This window comes from Sciurus vulgaris (assembly GCF_902686455.1).
Source record: "Sciurus vulgaris genome assembly, chromosome: 4".
NCBI classification, from domain to species: Eukaryota; Metazoa; Chordata; class Mammalia; order Rodentia; family Sciuridae; genus Sciurus; species Sciurus vulgaris.
In genome coordinates, this window is record NC_136464.1 from 98,610,692 (window position 1) to 98,635,159 (window position 24,468).

Sequence of the window (24,468 nt, forward strand, 5' to 3'; positions counted from 1 at the left end):
GTCACATCTATAATCCTGGCTATGTGGGAGGCTGAGGCAGGAGGGATTGCAAATTCAAGGCCAACCTGGGCAATTTAATAAACTATATCTCAAAATAAAAAGTAAAAAGGATTGGGGGTCTAGCTCAGTGGTAAGGTGCCCTGGGTTCCATCACTAATGCCATAAATAAACAAATATACAAATAAAATTTTGAAGTAAGTTGAATTAGCAAAATGACCTCGTATAGGAAAAGCAAACACTAGGGACAGAAATCAGATGGGTGGTTGGCAGAGCTGGGAGTGACTGCAGAGGGGCCCAAGGAAACTTCTTAGAGTGAAGGGAATATTCTGTATCTTCATTTCAGTGCTATTCACCTTGCTATATTCATTTGATAAAACTCATAGGATTGTATACTTAAAAGGAGTGAATTTGCTGAATGAAAATTATTATACTTGTTTTTTCAATGGTGGTCTAAGTATTTAATTAAAACTCATTCGTATCTTTTTTACGTGGCTGTGTAAACACAGATTATTCACAAGCTGGCAGCGCGAGCTCTGATCAGAGATTATGAAGATGGCATTCTCCACGAAAATGAAACCAGCCATGAGGTTCGTTCTTTTCTAAGTAAAAACCTTTATGCATTATTAGATCATTCTTAAATTGATGTATCCATGGAAACGTAAAGTGAGGAGAGCTGGATAGAGAAGAATATGGTGTCAGGGGCATTTATCACAATACCCGTAATATCCACACCTAGCAAATAGGTTGCTCCACGAATGTTTGTTGAATGAATTAATGAAAGAACTAATATAAGTGGATTCCTAAAAATTCTGTGATCTTCCACCTAGGAGTGAGAAAGAGTCTGGAGGAGGGTTTAGAGAACACTAAGTGCCCTTAATACATGTCATTTTAAGTCTCAAATGTTATGCTACTGTTTCCATTTTACTGAAGAAGCCCAGAGGCAGGATTGGGGTAAGCTACCTAAAGATGCAAGACAGGGCTAAAGCCCACTTTGCCCTCTCCTTGCTGTGTGGATGAGGGCCCTGGCAGAGAGTTCCTCCCAGCAAACAAACATGACAGACTGCTGGTCCCTCAGAGACTGTGATTGTATTTGTTTGTTCATTCGTTTTGGTACCAGGGATTGAACTCAGGGGCACTGGACCACTGAGCCACTCCCCAGCCTTGTTTTGTATTTTATTTAGAGACAGTGTCTCACTGAGTTGCTTAGCACCTCACTTTTGCTGAGGCTGGCTTTGAATCTCGATCCTCCTGTCTCAGCCTCCCGAGCTGCTGAGATTACCACTGCACCTGGAGAGACTATGATCTTATATGAGCATTAGTATTGAACACATCCCAAAATAATACACATCCCAGTGTATCATACAGGACCTGGATACCCTTGCTGACAGCCACAGCATTTGGCAAATTGTCTTATGCAGCTGCCATTGTCGTTTGACTGCTGTTGGATTAGCAGCCTTTGTGTTCTATTTGACTTTGATCTCTGAGGCAACCTACCAGACCTGCCTTGAACAATTCTGAAGGAGTCACTCTTCCTGTGCAATTCCTCAAGCTCTATAATGGAAGTCACAGACTGCCTGTGAGAGAATGAGGAAGCTCGCTACATGTGACAGCTTTAGTTTTACTGTAACTTGGTTAAGTTACCTGATCCCATTTTACAGGAAATGTTGAGTTACCTACCTGAGATATTTAGACAGGACCCTGACTTGATATTTAGTTTGAAATACTAATTATATAATGGTATACTTGTCATAGAAAAATGCCTTTTCAGATTATTTAATATTCTTTTAATTGACTGTATATTGCTAAATAGAACAGGGTATAGTTTCATTTGTTTTATTCTATCCTAGATGAAGAAACAAATCTTGAAATCTCTGATTATTAAACTCAGTAAGGAAAACTCCCTTATAACACAATATACAAGCTTTGTGGCAGTTGAGAAAAGGGTATGTATTATTGTTAATTCAAGGCTAGACTATTTTATTTATATTTACACATTAATAAAGACTTTCTTGCTCTGATTCTTGGTGAAGATGCCTACCCCACAACTCAAAGAGTTGGGTGAGAAGAGGCCAGCGAGCCTCAGGGCCAGTGCCTCCCATAGGAGAGGCTTTAGTCTAGGACTTATGATGATCTCTCTAAATGAACAGCATATGTCAGCATTTTTATGTTATAGTTATAAATTAGCTACTTGTATACTTTAAAAACATATTATAGTTTTATTACATTTTTGGCACTCATCATCTTTTATTAATCTAAGTAAGACCCTAAAAAAAAAAGCAGAAAAAAACCCTAGGCTTCCCTTACCCATGGGAGGCCCTTTCTCCTTCATAAGTATAAGAGGAAAATATGTAAAGCACAGCACCCAGCACCCAGTGGGTACTCTCTAAAGAGGACAGTCCCTCGCTTGAGCCTATCAGCTATCCCATTTTCTTGTTTCTTACACCCATTTGTTCCAAACCCAACATCTGCAAGTCTTTACAATGTGTGATAATCATTTAATTTGATAATGTCTTTTTAAATTTAACCCAATTGTGATTCAATGTAGGATGGTAACGACTCACCTTTTCCTAATATTCCAAATATTCCTGAACTTATTGCCAAAGAAGATGTAGACTTTTTGCCATATATGAGTTGGCAAGAGGAGCAACCAGAGGCTAGCATGCCACAGGTAAATGATAATTACCAAATATAGTCATTTATTGCATAAGAATGGAGAAATCTAAGGAAGTGTGTTGTTAGGTGTTTTCATGGTTGTATGAACTCTTTTTTTTTTTTTTTTTTTTTTTTTTGGTGGTGCAGGGGATTGAACCCAGGGCCTTATGCATGCCAGGCAAGCACTCTACCAATTGAGCTTTATCCCCAGCCCTATATGAACTCTTTAAGAGTATACTTACATAAATCTAGGTCCTAGTCACTGGATGTGACCTCTAAATGCAACCCAGAGACCCAAACATGAGATGTATGAGGCTGCTGCTGGCCAAACACAGTATACTATTTTACAACAATCCTTTTTTACTTTTTGGTCCTGGGGATTGAACCCAGGGATGATGTACTACTGAGCTACGTCCCTAGCGCTTTCTGTCTTTTTTTTTCTTGAGACAGAGCCTTGTTAACTCCAGGCTGGCCTCAAACTTGTAATCCTCCTGCCTCAGCCTCCAGAGCTGCTGGCTTTACTGGTGTGTACCACTGCACACAGCTACAGTAGTCTTTTTTTTTTTTTAACTTTTTTATTTTTTTTAATTTTTGGTATTGGAAATTGAACCCAGAGGTGTTTACCACTAAACAGCATCTCTGGCACTTTTAATTTTTTATTTTGAGACAGGGTCTTACTAAATTGCTGAGTCTGGCCTAGAACTTGTGATCCTCTTGCCTTACTGTCCAGTCACTGGGATTATAGGTATATGCCACCATACCTTATGGTAGTCTTTTTTTTATTATTTTATTTTTAATTAATTAATTAATTTTATTATTATTATTTTTTAAATGTGTACTGGGGTTGAACCCAGGGGAGCTTGAGACAGGGCCTCACTAAGTTGCTTAGGGCCTTGTTAAATTGGACAGGCTTTCCTCAAACTTGGAATCCTCCTGCCTCAGCCTCTTGAGTTGGTGGGATTGCAAGCATGCACCACCTTGCCTAGCTCAGCAGTCTTTTTTTTAAATAAGTAGGAGTAACTTTAGACTAAAGTGATTGTTAAATACAAACATAATCAATAACATAGTTATTTATTATTATTATCAAACATTATAATAGGATTCTTAAACATGAAAAGGTACCTAACTTCATTTGTTATAAAGAGACATGTAAATTAAAACTGCCATGTGATTTTTTTTTTAATCTATCATGTTGGCAAAGATCAGAAAGGTAGATAATTGAAGAAAGGCATAGTGGCACATGCCTGTAATCCCAATAACTGGGGAAGCTGAGGTAGGAGGGCCAAAAGTTCCAGGCTAGCTATGGCAATTTGGCAAGACCCTGTCTCAAAATTTAAAAATACAAAGGGTTAGGGATGTAGCTCAGTGGTAGAGTGCCATTGGGTTCAATCCCCAATAACACCCTTCTTCCCCCCAAAACCCATAAATAATTGAAAGGAAAATCCAGTGGTTAATACCACAGGCATTATTGGCCAGAATGCCTGGCTTTGAATCCCAGTACCCTGTGTGACTTGAACTTCTCAGTGTTCCTCCTACAAGCCCTAATTTTAGGAAATAGGCATTACACAGGTTGAACATCCCTAATGTGGAAATCTGAAATTCTTCAAAATTCAAAAAAATGTTTAGTACCACATGACTCCACAAATTGAAAATGCCACATCTAACCTCATGTGCCAAGTCACAGTCAAAACACAGGTACACTAAAAATATTGTATAAATTTACCTTCAGGCTGTGTATAAGGTATACATGAAACATAAATGAATTTTGTGTTCAGATTTTTTTCCCATCCCCAAGATATCTGATTATTTATATGCAAATATTCCCAGACGAGAAAAAAAAATCAAATAAGAGCTTTTGAATCTAATAAAACCTATTTCAGGACTGTTGTGAAGAGCAGCGAATAGACACCATAATTCCTTTTTTTTTTTTTTTTTTTTAGTGGCATTTGAAAACTCAGGGGCACTTTACCACTGAGCTGCATTCATCAGCACTCCCTACCCTTTTATTTGAGACAGGGTCTTGCTAAATTGTGTAGGGCCTCACTAAATTGCTGAGGCTACTCTTGCATTTGCCATCCTCCTGTCACAGCCTCCTGAGTTGCTGGGATTACAGGCAGCTCCATAACATGTCTGGCTCATAGCAGGTATTTAATACATGTTTAGCTATCATTATTAAAAAGAATCTTTGAGAAGCCAGGCATGGTGGCACATGCCTGTAATCACTGATATTCAGGAGGCTGAGGCAGGAGGGTCACAAGTTTGAGGCCAGCCTCAGCAACTTGGTGAGTGTAAAAGATCCCACGAAAACCACGCTGGACATGGAAATCACATAAGGGAGTTTATTAAGTAAACAGAATGTCTCCCTGCAGGGTAAGAGAGAAAATGAGAGGAAAAGAGAAAGGAAAGAGAAAGGGTGCATGCTAGAGAGAGTGGAAAATGAGGAGGAGAAAGAAAGTGAGTCAGGGGGAGAGAAAAGCAAGAGAGAAAAGATAGCGGTGAAGCTATCTTTAAGAATCCCACAGAGCTAACAGGGGACCAATAATGGAGAAGGATACTTGCAAGCTGACTGATGAACCAATAGCTAGCTAGGATGTTCATAGACTGACAGTAGTTGAGAGGCGGGAAAAATGGCTGCACCAGAAGGGTGGGGGGAGCAGCTTTGTATTACAGTGAGACCCTCAGGAACTTAGTGAAATCCTCTCTCAAAATTAAAGAAAAAAAATAAAAAGAATACAACGAATTAGAAGTAGTTAAGCCAGAAAAAAATAAATAAATAAACAAAAATAATAAAAAGGATGTGTGATGTGGCTTTGTGGTAAAGCACCCTAACACCACAATCCCTAACACCACAAGAAGAAAAAAAGAAAAAGAGGACTAGAGTAATTTATTTCAAATTTTAGTTTATTTTAAGGCTAATTTACATACTGCAATTACTTCTTATTGTAAAATCTTGGGCAAGTCACTTCTGTGGTTCTCAGTTTCCTCATCTGTAAAATGAGGATTATTTAAAATTTTGTGACTCTAAGAACAAAGAGAGAAAGATCATTCTATGTATTGACTGCTGATATTCTCTCCAGGCCTCAGATTCCAAATTTATAAAATTACAGTGTTTTGCTTAAATGATTTTGAATATATTGTGTTGTTTTTAATGTCCCTGTCCATGTTGGTGATCTTGATTCTGGAATCATGCTCTGGGACAGCAGTTGATTACTGGGAAGAATGTTTACATATTTACATATTTGTTCATTTTGTTCCGTTTTTCTTTTACATGAATAATTTTCCCTTCTGGTCAGCCTTTTTCAACATCCTCTGAATGGAACGAAGAACCACTACATAAACATTTGATTAAAAAGAAAAAAAAAATCAAGTCATCTACATTGGAAGTTTCTGAAGATTCTGAAGTGGCAGATTTGGGTTTGCAACAAGTGGCACAATCTTTCACACTCAGTTTTAAAGGTAGAGGTGTGGAAAAGCCATTGAATTTAAGCCAAATGGATTCATTTAAACAAGCAGGATTTGAAAGATCATCAAAGAAAGTCACGCAGCAAAAACCGTCTGTTCCTACTTTGGCTTCTACAGTGCCTAGTTCGCTCCCTTTCCCGGCTGGTGGCAGGATCAGTTTTGCTTCCCTCTCTGCTCCCAACATACCTCCTCAGAACAGCTCTCTTTTTGGTTCTTTTACACCTCCCAAACAGTTTGACCAACCTAAGTATAACCAAGACCTAAAGCCTGGCCGTGGCACCAAAATTTCCTTTGGTTTGGGGTCTCCACCCAGATTTCCTTCTCAGGAACCACCTTTGAGACCATCTAGGAAATGCTTTAGATCAAACAACTTTTGTCTAGATAAACCTTATCAAGATAATATGAGCCTTTTACCTGGCATCTCCCCTGACCTGGTTTCTCCTCCCCTGCCAACTTCCTCTCCTCCTACATTTGTTTCTCCTTCTCGTCTCACTAAAGATTTTGATTTTCATCCTCCCTATCTTCCTTCTTTTTGTCATTTTCAAAATTCCCCAATCCCTCAGATCATTGATTACAGGTCAACAATGGATAAACCTATTCTGGCTTCTTCCCCATCAAATTCATTTGCCAGTCTCGCATCGTCAGATTTTTTCGAAGCATGTGATTTAACTTTCTCGAGTTCTGAAAAATTTTTTGAAACACTACGTGATGAAACACCAGTACATCTACAGTGTGGATTTTTGAACAGGGAGGAAAAATCTGATATATCAGGTGACTTTTTCTCAAGCTTTCATTCACAGGAAGATAAGGATGATATAGACTGTGAACAAAGCTGGCAGAATTTTGTGCTACGGACTAAACTATTCAGTCTGCAGACTGAGGTATTTGTCTTATTTGCACTTAAGTCTGTGGTCATTTAGCTTTATAGATTGTTTGTTTATCTGGGTACTGGGAATAGAACCCATGGGTGTTTTACCACTGAGCTACATCCCCAGCCCTTTTGTGAAATAGGGTCTCACTGAGTTGCTTAGGGTCTCACCAAGTTGCTGAGGCTGGCCTTGAACTTGAGGTCCTCCTGCTTCAGCATCCAGAGTCACTGGGTGCCACCACCCCTGGCTAACTTTGTAGTTTAGCACAGTACTCCTCAAAGTTGTTGGTCATAGAACTATTGATTACAGGTTTATTGTGAAGTGAGGGGCTTATGCCAGCATGTAAGAAAATCTTGCTGAAAAACCCAGTCAGCTTAATGAAAGTTCCTTGGTGATGAATAGTATTTATCATTAACTGTTAGGCCAGAACCTCATGCTAGTGAATGCTAATATTCCTCAACTAAAAATTAGCATCCCTGAAAAGATCACTGGGTAAGACCTTAATTTCCTAGATTCTAGCATTAATGAATTGCAATTCATAGAAATTTCTTGTCATGAAGTACATCATGAATAGACTAAACATTTTCACATAAGGTGTTGGGAATGTAGATATTATTCAAAATGTAATACTGTAGTAGAGCTCATCATTACCTTTGTTAAGCTGAAGAACACTGTGTCTTAGTTACTGCACTGGTACTAAGACCCAGTCTTACATTTACATTTATTTGTTTCAATGTAAATTAACTTAGTAAAGTGGAAAGGACTCAGTCTAGTATAAGACTACAGTACTAGTACCAGCCCTACCCTTTGCAATCTGGAACAAGGCACATAACCTGAGTCTTGCTTTCCTCATTCACATTGTAGGAATAATAATGGCATCTGTCTCATAGTGTGCTTTTTAAGTTTAAACAGGATAATAATAGCTTCACAACTTCCCTCACTGAGATAAAACACCCAGAAGCCTGTAGGAAGCAGTATGGCTAATAATTGTCCAGAGGATGGACTCTGGAGCCAGACTGTTGGAGCTTCAGTCATGGCTCTGATGTTTGTTAGCTGTGTTACTCTGGAAAGTGTTGCTTATGCATCAGTTTCCTCATCGGCAATGTGGGTATAAATATAGTACCTCTACAAGAAGTGACTAATAGGAAAAAATAGAACCTGATGCCAGTTCTATATGGACTGGCAACATGCCATCACTGCTGTTATTTTTCAAATTATTGCCACAGAACCATTAAGCTGTGTACTTGCCTGTGACAGCACCCTCCTTTCTGTTCCCTAGATTAGCTTCCCTAGGGCCTGGAGAGTCTCTCCTTCGAGGTTGAGATCCCAGTGTTCAGGCTTACCACATGCACATGGTGATGTGGACAGTGGACTATGGGTACAAGAAAGGTTTTAAAGAGCATCTTTAATATACCAGTGTTTTGTTCGTTTGTTCTTTGTGGTACTGGGGAATGAACTAGTGGTACTCTTAACACTGACTAGTATCCCCAGCCCTTTTTATTTCTATTATTTTGAGACAGGGTCTTGTTAAGTTTCCCAAGCTACTTTCAAACTCACCAGCCTCTTGCCTCAGCCTCTCAAGTAGCTGAGATTTATAGTTGTGTGCCACCATGCCCAGCACAATATATCAATTTTATAATTTGAAAAAAATGTCATTTTCATTTTTCAACTATGCAAAGCCATATATTTAATGTTGGAAAAAAGTAATCATGCTGGATAAATATATATAACATAGGGCCTATGATTAACAATACTGTATTTTTATACTTATTGGATATGGTAGCACATGCATAATCCTAAAGACTCAGGAGGCTGAGGCAGAAGGATCACAAGTTTGAGGCCAGCCTTAGCAATTTCAAGAGATCCTATCTTTAAGAAAGGGGGCATTGGAGATGTAGCTCAATGGTAAAACACCCCTAGGTAAAATCTCTAGACCATAAAAAAAAAGAAAAGAAAAGAAAACTCCAGGTCTATATTTTTATATTTAAAAATTTGCTAAGAAAGGACTGGGAATGGATTTCAGTGTAGAACTTTGTCTAGCACTCATGAGGCCCTGAGTCTCATCTCTAGCACTGAAAAAAAAATTTGCTCAGTAGATTTATATTAAGTGTTCTTTCCACAAATAGAAACAAAACAAAACAAAAGGGAGTGGAAGGAAACTTTTGAAAGTTGATAAATAAGTATTAGCATTGATAGTCATTATGGTTTGATGGTTTCACTGGTATATACTTACCTCCAAACACTTAAGTTGTATACATTAAATATTTGTAGTTTTTCTATATTTTGATCACACCTCAACAAAGTGGGATTTCTGTTGTTGTTTGTTTTATTTTGTTTGGGGTACTAAGAAGTAAACCCAGAGATATTTTACCACTGAGCTATATTCCCAGTCCTTTTTACTTTATTTATTTATTGGTACAGGGAATTGAATCCAGGGGTGATTTATCACTGAGCCACAATCCCAGCCCTTTCTTAATTTTTTGTACAATTTTGAGACAGAGTCTTGCTAAGTTGCTTAGGGCATCACTCAGTTGCTGAGGCTGGCTTCAAACTTTCAATCCTGCTGACTCAGCCTCCTGAGTCTCTGGGATTACCGGTGTGTATCGCCATGCCCAACAAAGTGGGTTCTGTTCTTGTGTTTTTGTCTCTAGGAATCATGCTTTCATTTATTTATTTTGGTACTGGGAATTGAACCTAGGGGTGCTTAACCACCAAGCCACATCCCCAGCCCTTTTTTATATTTTGTTAGAGATAGGGTCTCACTGAGTTGCTTTAGGGTCTTGCTAAGTTGCTGAGGCTGGGTTTGAACTTGAGATCCTCCTGCCTCAGCCTCCCGAGTTGTTGGGATTACAGGCATGTCTCACCACACCCAGCTAGGAATCATGCTGTTTAAAAGTTGAGAAACATCCATTCAAGGCATTACTGGAGCTTGGCATAATGGAGCACCCAGATAATCCCAGATATTTGGGACTCTGAGACAGGAGGATCACAAGTTCAAAGCCATCCTGGACAACTTAGCCAGACCCTGTATCAAAATAAAAAATAAAAAGAGCAATAGCTCAGTGGTAAAGTAACCCTGAATTTCATTCCCAGTATCACGTACACAAAAAAAGTATTGATAGAAGAAAAAAATGTATAACACCATTTTTAAAAGTCTATACACATGAGTCTCATTCCAACCTTTTTATAAATGCCAACAAATACTGAGTCTCCATAGTACTTCCAAGATTCCAGATAATACTGACAGTAGTCTATGAAAAATTTTGATTTTACAGTAATAAAAATTTCAGAAGTGTCTTAATTAACTGAATAAAAGTAAATGGAGGGGCTGAGGTTGTGGCTCAGTAGTAGATTGCCTGCCTGGCATTGTGAGGCACTGGGTCCAATTCTCAGCACCACATATAAAGAAACGAATAAAGTAAAGGTCCGTCAATAACTAAAAAAAAATTTTTAATAAATAAGTAAATAAATGAAAACTGCAGCCCTCACATAACATCTTATGTTATGTTATGTTTATGTTATGTTATGTTATGTTTAAGTCAATAATATGACTTAAAATTTGTATTCTTGGAACTGGGGCTGGGACTTAGTGGCAGAGCAATTGCCTAGCATGTGTGAGGCACTGGGTTCGATTCTTAGCACTGCATAAAATAAACAAATAAGTCATTCTGCCCATCAACAACTACAAAAAAATTTTTAATTAAAAAATAAAATAAAAATTTGTTTTCTTAATTTCATAGGATGGATTCTGGAAACTTACATCAGAACTAGGACTTATATTAAACCTTAATACAAATGTTTTATGTGAGTTTCTTGAACAAAAAGGCATTCGATCTTTAGGTAAGTTGTTTTTCAGTTCATTTAGTCACCATTTTCATTCGTTTTTTCATTCATTAAGAGAATGCTCCTAATTGCAATAACTTATTTTGTAAACTAGTACATTCATGTAATAATTATAAAAGTTATATATGAATGGGAATATATTTGTCAAACATCAAAGGAAACAGGAGATGGTTTTCAGTCATATCTTTAGTACTAATTAAGGAATTATCTATGCCATCTTATTAGCATATATAGCACTAAGTACTGTAGAAAAACAACCCCAGGGGCTGGGGATATAGCTCAGTTGGTAGAGTGCTTGCCTTGCAAGCACAAGGCCCTGGGTTCAATCCCCAGCACCACAAAAAAAAAAAAAAAAAGAAAAAGAAAAAAAAAGAAAGAAAAACAACCCCAAAATCTCAGTTTAACACAATCCGAGATTACTTTCTTGCCCATAGCTCAGACAAATATTAGTCAGCAGGGAGGGAAATACCAGTCCGCACAGTCATTTAGAGATCCTGGCACCTTCTTTCCATCTTCAGCATGTGCCTTTAAAATTAAACTAGTGAGAAATCACCAGGCTCTTCACAGTTTCACATTTCTAGCTGGTCTTGAACTGCCATGTCCTTAGGATGCCTAGTGAAAGCCAGAGCTGCACCTCCCATTGTGCCCCCACCCTGTGCCCTCAAATGAAAGCTGTGCCCAGGCCAGCAGTAGTAGCTCAGCCAGCAGTAACAGTCCTACCATCTGCAACTGGCTCACTTGCTGCTACACCCTGGCCTCCAGGTCTTATGGCCCAGTTGGCACCACTGCAGCTGGTGTGGCTGTGGGCTGTGCATTCTGGCACACTCTGGGTCATGTCATCACTGGGGGATTCAGTGGGGGAAGTAATGCTGAGCCCTCAAAGCCTGACATCACTTACCAGGAGCCTCAGGAAACCCAGCCAGCATAGCAGCAGCAACTTGGTGGCTCTTGCTTTTATGAGATCAAACAATTTTTGGAGGGTACCCAGAACCAGAGTAATGAAACTGGTTTGAAAACAGTGTAGAATGGCAAATGGATTAGTCTAGTCAAGAAGTTCAAATTGAAAAAGTAGAAAATTGGCTCTAATGACCAAGTTACTTTAGCATAAAAATGTAATTGATAGTGGAAATATGAAATGTAAAACCATACATAGCTTCATTGTTTCTGAATGGCAATGGAAGATAGTATCCTTTTTTATTCTTTTTTATTATTTTAGTTGTCAGTGGACCTTTATTTTTATTTTCTATTTGTTCTATTAGTTATATATGACAATAGAATGCATTTTGACACATTATACATAAATGGAGTATAACTTCTCATTCGTCTGGTTGTACATGATGTAGAGTTAAACAGGTCATGTAATCATATATGCATATAGGGTAATAATGTCCAATTCATTCTATCATTCCTACCCCCATCGCCCCACTTCACTCCCCTCTGTCTAGTCCAAAATACCTCCATTCTCTGCTCCCCTTATTGTGAATTAGCACCTGCATATCAGAGAAAACATTCGGCCTTTGTTCTTTGGGATTGGCTTATTTCGCTTAGCATAAATGTTCTCCAGTTCCAGCCATTTACCGGCAAATGCCATAATTTCATTGTATATATGCCACAGTTTCTTTATCCATTCATCTGTTGAAGGGCATCTATGTTGGTTCCATAGTTTAGCTATTGTGAATTGAGCTGCTATGAACATTGATGTGACTGTGTCACTGTAGTGTGCTGATTTTAAGTCCGTTGGGTATAAACCTAGGAGTGGGATGACTGGGTCAAATGGCTGTTCCATTCCAAGTTTCTGAGGAATTTCCATACTACGTTTCATAGTGGGTGCACCAATTTGCAGTCCCACCAGCAATGTATGACTGTACCTTTTTCCCCACATGGATCTTTATTTTTATTTATTTATCTATTTATATGCAGTGCTGAGATTCAAACCCAGTACCTCACACATGCTAGGCAAGTGCTCAGCCACCAAGTACAACCCCACCCCGGAAGATAGTGTTCTAACTGTATAGAAGTTCACTGAGTTGGTATAGAATTTTGTTCTGGACAGATGTTTGTGTGGCCTCCTTAAACCAACTGTTTTGAAGATATTCTTTGTGAATTACTTAGAACAAAATGATCTTCTTCTGAGGAAAAATAAATAAAATTACATTAAGCTAATGGGGCTATAGAAGTATAGCTCAGTGGTAGAATGTGGGTTTAGCATGCTCAAGACCCTGGGCTCAATCCCTAGAACTAGATGAATGAATAAATGAATAAAAATGTAAATAAGATATTTCTTTTTAGCGGGGGTTGGGGATTGAACTCAGTGCCTTATACATACTAGACACATGTTCTATCACTTAGCTATACCCTGAGCTCAAAAAACAAAAGTAACAATGAAAGGGAAAAAGAAAAAAAGATTACCCTAGAATCACCCACTGATAGACAGGAGGGAGAGAAGAGATGACACCCAGCTTACAAAGGTGCTGGGAAATATACTTTTTAGCTTTGTGCCCAGCAAAATTGCTTTTTTTTTGTTTTTCAGTACTGGGGATTGAACCCAGGGGTGCTCTACCACTGAGTACATTCCCCAGTCCCTTTTATTTTTTATTTTGAGATGGGGTCTCACTCAGTTGCCAGACTCCTCAAACTTATGGTCCTCCTGCTTCACCTTCCCAAATCCCTGGGATTTCAGGCATGTACAACCATACTGAGCTGCAAAATAGCTTTAGAGGATCTATCCAGTCTCTGCCAGATCCAGCTGTTCAACCGCTGGACCTATTTCTTATTATAATAATGAAGGTGATGGATGAAGAGGCTCTGGACATTCTTGAACCAGCAGGTGGTTTGAAGATCAAATACTAGCCTTGGGATAAGAGGGTATTTTATTTCATTTTATTAATTTTATTTTATTTTACTTTATTTTATATATCATTTCTTTTTTTTAAATATTTTTTAGTTGTAGGTAGACACAATACTTTTATTCTATTTCATTTTTTATGTAGTGCTGAGGATTGAACCCAGGGCCTCACACATGTTAGGCGAGTGTTCTACCACTAAGCCACAACCCCAGCCCTTCATTTTATTTTTTACTGGGGATTGAACCCATGCATGCTAGGGAAGTGCTCTACCACTGAGCTACATCCCCAGCCCTTTTTATTTTTTATTTTGATACATTGTCTCACTAAGTTACTTAGGGTCTCTCTAAATTGTTGAAACTGGCCTCAAACTTTCTATCCTCCTGCCTCAGCCTCCCAAATTGCTGGGATTACAGGGTATGCCACTATACTGGGCTGTTTTATTATTTGAGATGGGGTAGTGCCATGTTATCCAGGCTGGCCTTGAACTCCTGGGCTCATGCAATCCTCTCAGCTCAGTCTCCTAAGCAACTGGAACTACAGGTGTACACCTGGCTGTAAATTTTCTTTTAAATAAAATAAACATTATTGAATTACTAGCCAGTATTCATATACATAGAACAGCAGTGTCTAACTACCTGTCATCACCTCTAAAATGTCAAGGTTTCATATTCCAGGCCAGATGGTCTGGCAGATGTATAGCCTGTTTGACTTGCACTAATGATAACACATTTATCTGTCCAACTCTCTTGCCAATAGCAGTTATTAAATCTGGACAAAATATTGAAAAACCCCTCCTCCAAGGCCTGGAGAGCAATCAAAAACAGGTAGAAACTATAGGGGACACAGTCCTCCAAGGAGGGAAGTACACTGGATTAACTCCATATCTATCCAGCATTTCATCTAGAGGTACTTTCCAGCTCCTGTGGCATAGGAGGGGTTAGAATTAAAACAAAGATTTCATAGGATGAGGACCTGGGTCAGAGTTTGAGGCTGACAGAATGGCTGAAATTAAGGGAGAAAATCCTAGAAAGGAGGGACTACAGAGTGGGGAGCTCTGAAATCTGTATACAAATTCCCACAGATCCTTGGCTCTCCCCTAATCTACCCATATATAGGGTATGAATTCACAAAGAATCCAGAAAAAAAGAAACTACTGGGAAGCTGCAGAACGAAGTAGAGATTTCAGCTGCTGCCCAGTGCCAGGGAGACAGAGTTTGGAGTTCAAGATAGACACAATAGGGGCTGGGGTTGTGGTTCAGTGGTAGAGCGTTTGCCTAGCACGTATGAGGCACTGGGTTTGAGTCTCAGCACCACATATAAATAAATGCATAAAATAAAGGTCTACCAACATCTAAAATATACATACATATATATATTTATATAAAGATAGACACTATAAATGTCTCAAAATTTCTATTAAAACACACCACCAAAAGGGTTGTAATGACCATGTCTTGCCCAGTAGCTCAGGAGGTTAAGACAGGAAAATTGAGAGTTCAAAGCCAGCCTCAGCAACTTAATGAGGCCCTAAGCAACTCAGCAACATCCTATCTCTAAATAAAATACAAAAAAGGGTTGGGGATGTGGTTAAGTGCCCCTGGGTTCAATCCCTGATACCAATAAATATAATAGATATAGTCTATATCTCATGATCAAGAACTATATTACAGAACAAAGTGGAAAACAAAAATAGGTCCACCAAAACAAAACTTGAAACAAAGTCTTCACAGGATTCACTGGAACAAAACTGAATGCTAGAGTAAGATATAATCCAGAGCCTCTATGAAATATCATCTTTAATATTCAGGATAGGATTAAAATTTAATAATAATGAAGAAACAGAAAAATATGACTTATAATCAAGGGAAATGGTCTTTAAATGCTGACCCACACATAACACAAATTTTGGAATTAGCAGACACAGACTTTAAAATTGATATTATAAATATGAGTGAATTACAAAAAAAAGGATAATAAAATGGGTGAGTAAATCTAAGAATCTCAGCAAACAGCTGGAAACCATAAATAGAAACCAAATTAAAATTCTGAAATTGGAAAATACAGTATCTGTAATGAAAAGGTCATTGGATTGGTTTATCAATAGACTACATCAAATTCAAAGTATAATGATGTGCTCAATAAAAATTATTCAAACTGAAGGACAGGAAGGATAAAAATTAAGGATTAATGATGTAATTCAGTGAGAGAGCACTTGACTACCATGTGTGAAGCTCTGGGTTTGATACCTAGCACCATAAAAAATAATAAAAAATTATAATTTAAAACAGAGTATCTAAGACTTGGGAGAAGATATACAAATGTTTAACATTTGTGTAATTGGTGGTAGATCTACATAAAAAATGATAGAAGGGTAGAAAAAGAAGTGTTTGAATAATGGCCAAATTTTTCCTAAAACTGATGAAAAAACACCAACTTACACATTCTAAAAACTCCCCAGAATTCCAAGTGGGATAAATACAAAAAGACCACATGTAGATAAACCAGAGTCAAACTGCTGAAAACCAAAGATAAATGTATTTTTTGAGATAAAATCAGCCAAAGAAAAAGGAATCATTACATTCAAGAGAACATCTGTGGAATACTCATTGAATTTTATGAAGTGTTACCTCATTTTTAGAATCAAAAATTAAAATCTTTAAAGAGAAAGAGAACATCTTTAATGATTTTATATAATTCACATCAGAATTAATGGAAGCTGAAAAATAATAAAATTCTTTTGTTTTGTTTTTGAGATGGGGTTTCACTTTAATCAGGCTGGCCCCTAACACTTGGACTCAAGTAATTCTGCTGCCTGAACCTTCCCAGTATCTTGAACTGTACGTGCGTGTCACCACTCCTGTTTTAATGGAATATCTTTAAAGTACTAAAAGGAATATAACCTGTAAATTCAGAATTCTATATCCAGCAAAAAAGTTCTTTCAAAAATGTAGCAAGGCGCGGCTGGGGTTGTAGAGCACTTGCCTAGCCATGTGAGGCACTGGGTTCAATCCTCAGCTCTGCATAAAAATAAATAAAGGTATTATATCCATCTACAACTAAAAATATATATTTTCTTAATGTAGGAAGGGGATGGGAGTATAACTCAAACTTGCAATCTTTCTGTCTCAGCCTTCTGAGTAGCTAGGAGTATAAGTATGCAGCACTGTGCTCAGCTCCTAAAAAAATATTTTTATAAATTTGAGGTGGGCAAGATCTTTTTAGACAGCACATGAAAGGTCTGAAACCATAAGGGGAAAATATATCAATGAAATTTCATCAAAATTAAAATCTGTGTATCAAAAGGCATCATTAAGAAAATGAATAGAGAAGCCTCTGGCTGGGAGAAGATACAGAGCATGTGTGTGACAAAGCTCTGAGAGACATTACATAGACTCACTAACAAAAAGACAAAATATGAGCAAAAAAAAAAATGAATAGACAATTCACAAAAAGAATTACCATAACCAATAAGCAAATGGAAACGTGTTCATCTTCACTAGTAATCAGAAAGCTACAAACAAAAACCACAGTGAGATCCTGTTACAAATCATCTAGAATGCTGAAAATTTTAAAGATTGACAATACCAAGTGATGATGAGATTGTGGAACGAATGGAACTGTCATATATTACTGGTAGAAAAGTAAAGTACATTGTAATTATAAAATTAAATATAAGCCTACCCTTTAATTCAGCAATCCTAGATATTATGGACTTAATGTTTATGTCCCTCCAAAATTCATCTTTTGAAGCCCTTACCCCCAAAGTGGTGGTATTGGGAGATGGGACCTTTGGGAAGTGATCACAGTTACATGAGGTCATGGGTATAATAAACCAGTAATAGAAAAGTGAATGCGTATGATTCTACTTATATGAAGTACTGAAAGTAGTCAAATTCATAGAGACAATAGAATAGTAATTGCTGGAACAGGGAAGAATGAGAATAAGGAAGTATTATTTAGTGACTACAAAGATATGGTTCTAGAAGCTGAAAAGAGTTCTAGAGATGAATGGTGGTAGCACAAGTGATGGTATTCACAGTATGAGTGTATTTAATAACACTGAACACTTAAAAATGGTTACAATGAACTGGGCACAGTGGTACATTGCTGTAATCCCAGCGACTCAGAAGGCTAAAGCAGGAGGATTACAAATGCAAGGCCAGCCTCAGCAATACAGTAGTCTAGACCCTCAGCAAATTACCAAGACCAAGTCTCAAAATAAAAAATAAAGAGTTGGGGACATCACTTGGTGATAAGTACCCCTGCATTCAATCCTCAGGATTAAAAAAAAAGGTTTGGAAATGCAACTTAGTAGCAGAATTTTTGTCTAGCATGATCAAAGCCCTGGGTTCAATCCCCAGCATTGAAAAAAAAAAAAAAAGAAGAAGAAGAAAAAGAAAAAGAAAACACTAACAGAGTTGGTTTTGACATTTAAAATCAGATCTGCCTATTAGGGATTCAAGACAAATGTATAATTTGTTGTATAAGGCAAGAGCTCTGGGGAGAATTAGAATTGAAAAAGACTTTGGGGAATGTCAGTGTTATTTAAAGCTCTGGTTCTGCTGGGCACAGTGGCACATAACTATAATCACAGCTACTCAGGAGGCTGAGACAGGAAGATCTCAAGTTTAAGGCCAACCTAAGTGAGATCTTCTTTCAAAAAATAAAAAGGGCTGGAGATGTGGCTCAGTGATATAGTGCCCCTGGATTCAATCCCCAGTGTTGGAATGAATGAGTGAGCAAGTAAGCAAGCTAGCAAGCAAGCAAGCAAACCAGCCCTGGTTGTAAATGATATTACCCAAAGAAGGGATAGCCAAAGCATAGAAGACAGATTAGGGCCATCCTTGGGTACACCAGAATTTAGTGGTCAGACAGAACAGCAGAGAGACTGAGAAGAAACACCAGAGAAATAAGAGGAACCTAGGAAGAATGAAGTCACAGACACCAAGAGATGAGATTTCTTTTGAGAAATGTGTACTCAGATCATTTGCACATTCTGACATTTTTATATCTCTGTATATAACCAACTTTCTACATCCCCTGCCCAACTCCTTCCCTCCCCATCAAAACCGGGATCTCACACGTGCTAGGCAAGTGCTTTATCACTGGTTTACATTCCTAACCCTGTATGCAGTTTTGGCTTTTATCCTTTGGTTTGTTTCTCTTTAATATTTTTTCTCCCTCTTGAATTTATTTTTTCTTTATTTAGGTACTGGGGATTAAACCCAGGGGTACTTTACCACTGAGATACATCCCCAGACATTTTTATTTAATTTTGAGACAGTCTTGCTAATTTGCTATGGCTGGCCTTCAAATTTGTGATCCTCCCGCCTCAGCCTCCTGAGTTGCTGGGATTACAGGTGTGCACCATTTCACATAGCATGATTTATTTTTAAATTGACTATGCTGCACTATTTAGGTATTTTATCATCTTATTATTTCAAATCATATTCTTGAATAGAATAATATACTGCTCTTTTTTTGGTGGGGGGGTGGTACTAGGGATTGAAGATTGAGCTGAAGGTCACTTGACCACTGAGCCACATCTCCAACCCGGTTGTGTATTTTATTTGGAGACAGGGCTTCACTGAGTTGCTTAACACCTCACTTTTGCTGAGGCTGGCTTTGAACTCATGATCCTACTGCCTCAAACTCCTGAGTCACTGGGATTACAGGTGTGTGCCAGTGCCCAGCATTGCTTATTATTAATATCACTTAAAGTTAAGATTTTTTTGTATATAATATTTTTAAAAATTAAAACCCCCATTAAATTAACCTGCTTTTGTGTCCATTGATTTTCTTTTGTGGGAAAATATATTTTTTAATTAAATTTCCTACTCCTATATTGAGAAAATTATGCCATTTAATAAAAGCCCTCTCAAAAAAAAAAAAAAAAAAAAAAAAAAAAGCCCTCTCATTTTCTAAGGAGTTTTGGCTATTTCATGGACTTTAAATGAATGGTATTTGTGCAAATATGTGCATATTATGCACAGGACCTTTTATCTTTACCAAATATATGTTTTGGGGGGATTTTTTCCCAAAAACATCACCCAGAAAAGGAAATATATTTAAGTCTTTACAGTATTTGATATGGTAAGGTGTGCTCTCAATTACTTTGTCTTGAATAACAAAGTGCCAGTCAAGGAAAGCGTTCAACCTAAACTGGCCTTGATTAGCTTGGGTTTAAATACTTAGAGAACTTATCTGACAGAAATCCTACAAAAAGAAATTAAATTTATTTTTATTGTTGTTAGCAAGGATTGAACACAGGGCACTTAATCACTGAGTTACAAATCCCAGCCCTTTTTATATTTAATTTTGAGACAGTCTCTCACTGAGTTGCTTAGGGCCTTATTAAATTGCTGAGGCTGGCCTCGCTTGGACTTGCCATCCTCCTGTCTTGGCCTCTGAAGACATTAGGATTATAGGTGTGATTCACTGCACTCTGCAGAAATTAATCTAATAAAAGTTTATTAAGTTTATTATTATTCCTGGGAGACTTAATTGAAAATCACAATTTTCAATTGATACATGTATAGATTCAGTTTGACATGACTTGAGTTATAACTACCATGATTGTTCCAGAATAAACCTAACCAGTTTTTCCTATAAAGTTTCCCAGCAAACTATAAATAGACAAAACCATTAGAGTGGCATGTAGAATTTTACATGACTCTGGATCCAGAGATATACTCTACTCTTTGATATAGCTTTAGATAAAACAGGTACGTTCCAGCTAGAATGAAGTCACTTTTGTCCTAACCCATAATTATTCCCCTTTCTGACCTAAATTGCAGGAATTCAACCATACTGCCCAGGACCATACTTCCTTCAGTAAATCCCCCGCAAAATTGTCTGCACAATCCTAGATCTGTCTGCCTCTCTTTCTTTGTTTGGAAGGCATCTTCAGGCTGGTCCTCTCACACTGGACTGGGTTATTCTAGAACAACTGACCTTTTGAAGATGACTTTCAAAAACAATGTGTATCAGGGGAATGTAATTCCTAAAATTAGAAAGTGTTTTCCTTTGAAAAGATGTGAGTGTGGGATGAATTGGAGGACATTCAAGGAGTGGGGAGGGGGGACTGTGGATATAGGTCAGTGGTAGAGCACTTGCCTAGCATGCACAAGGCCCCTTAAGTTCAATCCCCAACACTGCAAATTGGGGGGGGGAGAAAGGAGGGGGGCTTAAACTTTATATCTTGTTTCTTTTAAAGAACAGAAATTTGGGTGGTGATTCTTTTTTTTTTTTTTAATTGTAAACAAATGGGATACATGTTGTTTCTCTGTACATGGAGTAAAGACATACCATTTGTGTAATCATAAATTTACATAGGGTAATGTTTGATTCATTCTGTTATTTTTCCCTTTCCCCCCACTCCCCCCCCTTTTCCCTCTATACAGTCCTTCCTTCCTCCATTCTTGCCCCCCTCCCTAACCCTAAACCTAACCCTAACCCTAACACTAACCCCTCCCACCTCCCATTATGTGTCATCATCTGCTTATCAGCGAGATCATTCATCCTTTGGTTTTTTGAGATTGGCTTACCTCACTTACCATGATATTCTCCAATTTCATCCATTTGCCTGCAAATGCCATAATTTTATCATTCTTTATGGCTGAGTAATATTCCATTGTATATATATACCACAGTTTCTTTATCCATTCATCAATTGAAGGACATTTGGTTGGTTCCAGTCTGGCTATTGTAAATTGAGCAGCTATGAACATTGATGTGGCTGTATCTCTGTAGTATGCTGATTTTAAGTCCTTTGGGTATAGGCCAAGGAGTGGGATAGCTGGGTCAAATGGTGGGTCCATTCCAAGTTTACTAAGGAATGTCCACACTGCTTTCCAGAGTGACTGCACTCATTTGCATCCCCACCAGCAATGTATGAGTGTACCTTTTTCCCCACATCCTCTCCAACACCTACTGTTGCTTGTGTTCTTGATAATCGCCATTCTAATTAGGGTGAGATGGAATCTTAGGGTAGTTTTGATTTGCATTTCTCTTATTACTAGAGATGTTGAACATTTTTTCATATATCTGTTGATTGCTTGTAGATCTTCTTCTGTGAAGTGTCTGTTCATATCCTTAGCCCATTTGTTGATTGGATTATTTGTATTCTTGGTGTAGAGTTTTTTGAGTTCTTTATATATTCTGGAAATTAGCGCTCTATCTGAAGTATGAGTGGCAAAGATTTTCTCCCACTCTGTAGGCTCTCTCTTCACATTACTGATAGTTTCCTTTGCTGAGAGAAAGCTTTTTAGTTTGAATCTTAAAATTGATCTTTCAGAGTTATTGGATTATGTGATGTTAAATAAGAAAGTACCTGACCCTTTTAAAGTATTTATTAAATGTTTGCTGTTATTACTAGTGTTGTTAAAGGTAAAACAACAACAACAACAACAACAACAAAGTTACTGTTGTTGAATACCTCTAAAAAGGATAACTTAATTTGTTTTTGTAAAAATAGTCTTATAGGTGGGTATAATGGCTCACACCTGCATTCCTAGCTATTTCGAAGGCTGAGGCAGGACAATCACACCATCACAAGTTTGAGGTTAGCCTGGGCAACGACAGTGAGACCTTCTCAAAAAGGGCTGGAGATGTAGCTCAGAGGTAGGGTACTCATGGGTTCAATCCCCAGTACCACAAATAAAAAATAAATAAATAAAAATAAGTAAAAGAAAAAGAAAGAAAGAAAAGAAAAGAAATTTGAAGCAGATGTGGGAAAGTGTTAAGAGTGACAAGCTCTGAAAGTGGATAGGGGTATCTATCATATTCTGTTTTCTTCTGCATGTTTAAAATATTTCATAATCAAAAAAGAAAGAAAAAAAATCACTAAGTGGCTATGTTACAATGATACAAACATCTTAGCTGGAAATAAAAATGATTTACCTGGGAAACTATTAGATGACTCACTATAGCTTTGATGATGATAGATATGGAAAGCTTAAATAAAATTAGTTTCATGAAATGTGTGATTGAAAAAATAGGAGGGCTGGGGTTGTGGCTCAGTGGTAGAGCACTTACTTTGTACATGTGAGGCACTAGGTTCAATCCTCAGCGCCAAGTAAAAATAAATAAATAAAATATTGTGTCCATCTGCAACTAAAAAGAAAAAATAGGAATATTTTGCCAGGTGTGGTGGCAAACACCTATAATCCCAGCAATTTGGAAGGCTAAGGAAGAAGAATTCCAATTTTGAGGCCAGCCTCAGCATGTAAACCAGATCCTAAGCAACTTAGCAAGACTCTGTCTCAAACTAAAAATGTAAGCCGGGCATGGTGGCACATGCCTGTAATCCCAGCAACTGGGGAGGCTGAGGCAGGAGGATCACAAGTTCGAAACCAGCCTCAGCAATTTAGCAAGGTACTAAGCAACTCAGTAAGACCCTGTCTCTTATAAAATGTATTTTAAAAAAAAGGCCAGGGATGTGGCTCAGTGGTTAATGCCCCTGAGTTCAATCCCCAGTATAACCCTCCAAAAGAAAATGATGTTTCAAAACTCTTTTGTTCTGTTTTTGCAGTGCTAGGGATTAAACTGGGGCCTCATATACTAGGGAAACATGCTACCCCAATGAGGTAGGCCCCACAACCTCAAAGTCATTTTTCTTTTTTTTGTAATGGGGATTGAATTCCAGGGCGCTCAACCACTGAGCCACATCCCCAGCCCTTTTCTGTAGTTTATCTAGAGACAGGGTCCATTGAGTTGCTCAATGCCACATCCCCAGCCCTTTTCTATATTTTATGTAGAGACAGGGTCTCAGTGAGTTGCTTAGCACCTCACTTTTGCTGAGGCTAGCTTTGAACTCACGATCCTCCTGCCTCAGCCTCCTGAGCTGCTGGGATTACAGGTGTGTGCCACCATGACCAGCTCAAAGTCATTTTTTATATAAAGTAATTTCAAAGAATTCCAAATTTAAAGCCAGCCTGAGCAACTGAGTGAGGCCCTAAGCAATTTAGGGAGACCCTGTCTCAAAATAAAAAATAAAAACAATGGGATGTGGCTCAGTGGTTAAGCACCCCTGGGTTGAACCTTTGGACAAAAAAAGGGAAAGAAGGAAAGAAGGAAGGAAAGGAGGGAGGGTGGGAGGGAGGGAATGATAAAGTAACAAATATACTTGGCTCTGTGATTTTAGAATAGTATGGGACCAAAATGGCTTAGAATGCTGGACCCCACCCCTGGACAGATTTTACTTATAGCCAGAGAAAAGGAAATGGCATACAGAAAAAGTAAAGTGTGATAGAGACAGCCCATTTGTGTAATTTGAACATAGTTTGAACAGTTGACACTTTGTGATTGGCTTAGACCTAGCTACTTATTGCAAGAGTAGGTTATGGGGGCTGGGGCTGGGGCTCAGCAGTGAAATGCTTGCCTCACATGTGTGAGGTACTGGGTTCAATCCTCAGCACCACATAAAAATTTAAATAAATAAAATAAAGGTATTGTGTCCATCTACAACTAAAAATAGTTTCTAAAACAGAGTAGGTTACGTTCTTCATGCATCATTAGGTTGCAGTCCACTATGTACAGAGAAACCTTCAGAGCAAACTTAAAATAATACACAGAGACAGGGGCACTTAACAACTGAGTCACATTCCCATCCCTTTTTTATATTTTATTTAGAAACAGGTCTCACTGAATTGCTTAGGGCCTCACTCCTGCCTCAGCCTCCCCAGCTGCTAGGATTATAGGTGTGCACCACTGCACTCAGCAGACAGCTTTTGACCAAACTTAACACTTGCATTTTTCTTTTCCTTCCCCTTCCTTCCCTCCTTTCTTTCCTTCCT

At 38.1% G+C, this 24,468-nt stretch overlaps 1 protein-coding gene across 2 annotated transcripts in view; it reads left to right on the top strand.

Moving 5' to 3' along the window:
* Nucleotides 1-24,468, top strand: part of PARP4 (poly(ADP-ribose) polymerase family member 4) — a 117,668-nt gene that overhangs the window by 89,447 nt on the left and 3,753 nt on the right. For both annotated transcript variants that reach the window (XM_079138812.1, XM_079138813.1), the window contains 5 exons: nt 507-587; nt 1,848-1,943; nt 2,546-2,668; nt 5,946-6,995; nt 10,724-10,823. In XM_079138812.1, coding sequence (XP_078994938.1) covers nt 507-587; nt 1,848-1,943; nt 2,546-2,668; nt 5,946-6,995; nt 10,724-10,823 — 1,450 coding nt within the window. The remainder of the gene's footprint in view (nt 1-506; nt 588-1,847; nt 1,944-2,545; nt 2,669-5,945; nt 6,996-10,723; nt 10,824-24,468) is intronic.